The sequence below is a fragment of the Chanodichthys erythropterus genome, chromosome 22 (genome assembly GCF_024489055.1).
Source record: "Chanodichthys erythropterus isolate Z2021 chromosome 22, ASM2448905v1, whole genome shotgun sequence".
Taxonomy (NCBI): Eukaryota; Metazoa; Chordata; class Actinopteri; order Cypriniformes; family Xenocyprididae; genus Chanodichthys; species Chanodichthys erythropterus.
The window spans coordinates 17,107,853-17,112,766 of record NC_090242.1 but is presented as its reverse complement, the minus strand read 5'-3'; the positions used below and the strand labels follow the sequence as shown (position 1 = coordinate 17,112,766).

At 37.9% G+C, this 4,914-nt stretch overlaps 1 protein-coding gene across 1 annotated transcript; it reads left to right on the top strand.

The window, feature by feature from the left end:
• Positions 1-364: 364 nt before the first annotated feature.
• LOC137012517 (glutamine synthetase-like) lies at positions 365-4,486 on the top strand. The gene is made up of 6 exons (XM_067375801.1): positions 365-533; positions 638-799; positions 1,386-1,532; positions 2,158-2,285; positions 3,837-4,036; positions 4,174-4,486. The coding sequence occupies exons 1-6, from the start codon at positions 365-367 to the stop codon at positions 4,484-4,486; spliced, it is 1,119 nt and encodes a 372-aa protein (XP_067231902.1).
• Positions 4,487-4,914: the final 428 nt, after the last annotated feature.

The window sequence follows — 4,914 nt, the reverse complement described above, 5'->3', positions numbered from 1 at the left end:
TTAAACTTGACTGTTTCAGCACGCAGGTCATCAGTCTTCATGTGTGGAGAGAAACGATTACATCATATACACCTGTCTGAGTAAGTAGTAGCCTATATTATGGTGCTTTATTGAGCAGTAAAATTATGATTGGCTTTTATTATCCACTGTGTAATCAAAAAATATAATAACTTAAAAATGTAAATAAAAAAGAGTTAGCAGTCTAAATACTATCATTATATCACACTGTAAAAAATAGCTAACTGTTTCAGAGTTTGTTTGTTTTTTAATTTATAATATGTGTATGCTGGATTTTGACAGCATAGTCGCTGTTCTACTTGTTTTGTTTCTCCAGGTACATTATTTACTGTAAATCTGGTCCAGCATGTCTTACGTATCTGACAGCTCTAGTCTCAACAAGGCCCTGCGGCAGCAATATCTCAGTCTGCCTCAGGGACACTTCTGTCAGGTCACATACGTCTGGATTGATGGCTCTGGGGAGGGTCTGCGCAGCAAGACTCGAACCATGGATTCTGAGCCAAAGAGCATAACTGGTAGCAAAGTTTTGTTTTTGATTGAGCAGTTTCACTTTCACCTTTTGGTCTTTGGCCAAATTATCTCTAGCTTCTGGTTAATGCTGTTTTTTCTTGTTCTTCAGATCTGCCAGAATGGAACTTCGATGGTTCCAGCACAGGTCAGTCTGAAGGACGCAACAGCGACATGCTACTGATTCCCGTCTGCATGTTCAGGGATCCCTTCCTTTTGGACCCTAACAAACTGGTCCTGTGTGAAGTGCTCAAGCACACCCGGGAACCTGCAGGTATGATTGGGAAAATGCTATTTTTTTTTTTTTTTAAACTTACTGTTTTGAACCACATTCAAGAGGAACACAATGCATCTAAGAGGAGATTTTTTAAATTCAAACTAATATAACAGGTAAATTGGATTTATGCATTTTTAGTTGAAGTAGGCCTTTATTGAGAAAACAAATATTATTCAGTCTCATTCACCCACTTTCCAGCATGCACTGGTGCATTAATGATGCATTGTTTAACAGTTTGCTAAATTGTCAAGGTCACATTTATCAACTTATTGTCTTGTGATATCAGGATGAGTTTGTTCTTCAACTCAAAATGATTGCAAAATATCATTATCAAAATATCATCTGTTGCCTCGTTTGCATTTTAAGTTCTACAAGCACAATATTTTTTAAACTGAAAAATGTTTAAGATGTTAATGGGTTTGTTTGTTGCACACATCAGGTCTTGATGACTAACACTGCTTATATAAAAACACTATATAGAAGCATTTCATGCAGGTGTCGCACTGTGACAGAAAGATAATGTAATATCTTTTAAAGATGATCTAAATGATCTAATCCCTTTTACTTTTATGTGTTCTCATAGAATCGAATCATCGTAACAGCTGTAATAAAGTCATGGAGAAGGTCAAAAATCTACACCCTTGGTTTGGTATGGAGCAGGAATATACTCTATTTGGAGTGGATGGACACCCTTATGGTTGGCCCAGACTTGGCTTCCCCAAACCACAAGGTCATCTGAATATTATCATGAGTTGTTACATTTACAGTTGGTGAGGGTGCAACATAAAGTATAAACATAATGCTAATTTGTACCCACGTAGAAGGCAACATTCTCAGGACGTTGCGCAACGTTCCCTAAAAGTTCTCAAAAGGTGATGAAAATTCCAAACCTTTACAGAACGTTTGGGACATTAACAGAACGTTCCCACACTGTCCAATATTGGTCATTTAATAACATTCCCGATTTGAGTTTAGAGGGACGTTCTATTTTGGTTATTTTATGGTCATGCAAGAACGTTACAAAGAGGACATTTGGGAAGTTAACAGAACGTCCTAGTCCCCTAAACGTTCAGAGAACGTCCTGAATGTTCCCTAAAGGTCCACCAAATAATGTTCCCCAAACCTTAAAAGAACTCCACATCGTGACCGTCTCTGAACGTACTGGGAATGTTGCTAGGCAACGTCCTTAACACCAGTTTCTGAGTTCTGAGAATGTTCTGGGTAAAATTTCTAGCAGGGTAACACCTTATAAAATGCAATGAGAATGATCTTTAGTTTTAAAAGTGCTGTGAGGGATTTTTTGGCACACACTCTATTAGCCAATGAGAAAACACTCTTTGCCTCTCTTCTTTCAGGTCCATATTACTGCAGTGTTGGTGCTGACAGAGCCTTTGGCAGAGATATTGTTGAGTGTCATTATAAAGCCTGTCTGTATGCTGGCATCAAAATCAGTGGCACTAATGCAGAGGTCATGCCCTCTCAGGTAACTACCATGAAGTTATTACCATAAAATAACCAAAATGGAACGTCCCCCTAAAGTCATATAAGGAACCTTAAACTGCAGCTCTTTCATTACCAAAAGAGGACGTTTTAGGAACATCCCGAACGTTCTGTAAAGGTTCAGAATTTTCATCATAGAGTACTTTTAGAGAACGTTGCACAAGGACATGAGAATGTCGCCATCTACGTGGGTTTATAGAAAATAATCAAGTTTGAAGTCACCGTTATGGAGGCGAGCGTTTGCTTTAGATGGGCTCTTGATTCTTGATATTTTAACATTAGATTTTGTCTGGCTGTTTTAACTGTGTTTTCAAAACATGATCACTATAGCAAAAAATGCAAGAAAAATTCTGATCAGGTGAATTTGGTTATTTAGATTTGATCATTATGGAGTTTCCTGGTTCACTGATCCTCTCCAGAGTCTAAACTATGAGTGTGTTTACTGCTATTTTTGCATTAATTAACACTTAGTTTTTTACAAGTTTAATTTTTTTTTAATTTATTATAGACAGAGTTTTGAGTATTGTCTTTTTAGACTCACACAGACATTATGAATCAGCATATGAACCTCAACAATTGTGACAATAAACAAAAATCTTTTTTGTGACTTTAGTAGCTTGTTTTGTGATGTTCAGAGATCTGTTTATCTGAAACTTTTGTCACCATTGTTCGAGGTTCATATGCAGAATCTCGATGTTTGTGTGAGTCTACATGATGCTGTCTGAACAATGAAAAAAACGTTCAAAATATCAAAGCAGGACAGGATTTTATGTATTATCATAGGTCTACAACAACATGAAAGAAATAATGTATTCAGAGATCAATGAATATGGATGCTGTATGATGATAAAATAACCAACAATGAACAACCAAACCCATTTGATCAGATTTTTTTTTTTTTTGTAACAAAGGTTACAACAACCACAGAAAAAGTAAAGTCAAAACATCAAGGGTCAGGAGCCCAACTAAAGCAAGCACTTACCTCCGTAACGGTGACATTTATAAATTTTGATAAAACATCAACAGCTCAATAAGAAGATTTGTATGAAAGAAATAAATTCAGAGTGGTTTGTAATAAGTGAAGATGCAGAGATCTAGAGAGATCTGTTAGTGTTTAATGTTTCTGTTATCTGAGATTTCTTCAGTCAGTGATGATCCAGAAGCACTGATGTTCCGCTGCATGTTGCTTTATTTAAAGGCTGCAGTAACTGTGTAGTTGCTGATGCAGTACATTAACTCATGCATGTCCTGTTGTCAGCTAATGACTTACTGCAAGAGATTTGCACTTTAAAGAAAAGATTTCATAATAATAATTCCGAAGAGCCTTTTTTGTAAGACATTAAAGAAAAAATAGCTTTACAGATACAGTAGACAGATAAATGTGGGAACAAGTATTCACACTTTTCTACTTCTGCATATCAGTTACCAAAAAAAAAAAAAAAAGATTATCATTGTATCCATGGTGAAAAAACTGTAGATCTATTGTCTATACCTATACTGGATGGCCAATGAGGATAGCTTACTCTGTCTGCAGTGGGAGTTTCAGGTGGGTCCATGTGAAGGAATTGAGATGGGAGATCATCTGTGGATGGCACGTTTCCTGCTACACAGGGTGTGTGAAGATTTTGGAGTGGTGGCCACCCTGGATCCAAAACCCATGACAGGAGACTGGAATGGAGCTGGTTGCCACATCAATGTGAGCACAGAGCAAATGAGAGAAGAAGGAGGAATTGAGTATGTACTGACTTTTACATACACACAAGTCATAAAGGTCAGAGAGACTAAAGACATCTATAAAACAGAGAGAGTGAGTTGTGTTACGTTGATATTGCCATGTGTTCTGACTTCCATCCTCCTCCTCTCTGCATCAGGCACATTGAGAAAGCCATTGGGAAACTAGGAAAGCAACATGCAGAGCATATTCGAGTCTACGACCCACACGGCGGAGAAGATAACAAACGTCGTCTCACGGGTCGTCACGAGACCGCCAGCATCCACGATTTCTCAGCAGGTGTTGCTAACCGAGGGGCGAGTGTCCGTATCCCTCGTCAGGTGGGTCAGGAAAAACGTGGTTACTTTGAGGACCGCCGTCCTGCTGCCAACTGTGACCCATATGCCGTGACCTGTGCAATGGCCCGCACATGCATGCTGGAAGAGGAGGAAGATGTCCATGAACTGGAATGACACACTTTTGGAAGTGGTTTAGAATATTGGGTAGAGGACACATTAACCTGTTATATTTGTATGTAAATCATACTCTATACTTAAATTAAAAAAGAATGTTTAATGAAAAGAATGTTTAATGGCTCATGATTTGCAGACAGGCTTGATATGCTGTACCAAATGATCATACACCTTAGTTTGCCTGTATAGATCTCTTTATAACCTGTCCAGGGTTAACAGCATTGACTCTGACCTGTCTTTCTACTCATCACGAAAAGAAAAATCAAAAGACCACATTCCAAGTTAATTGCCACAGCAATGCAGATGTTCAACAATATGTGCAACAATATGAACAGGCTTTTATAATATGCAAATTTCCAAGGGTTCACATTTTACAAAAAATTTTCCATTTAAACCAGTTCCAGGAACGTTTTTATAAGGTATAATGT

Excerpts from the sequence above, each read along its gene's own strand:
- LOC137012517 (XM_067375801.1), top strand. The coding sequence starts at position 365 with ATGTCTTACGTATCTGACAGCTCTAGTCTCAACAAGGCCCTGCGGCAG. Across the intron at positions 534-637 it reads TGAGCCAAAGAGCATAACTG|ATCTGCCAGAATGGAACTTC; the intron begins GTAGCAAAGTTT and ends CTTGTTCTTCAG. Across the intron at positions 2,286-3,836 it reads CAGAGGTCATGCCCTCTCAG|TGGGAGTTTCAGGTGGGTCC; the intron begins GTAACTACCATG and ends CTCTGTCTGCAG.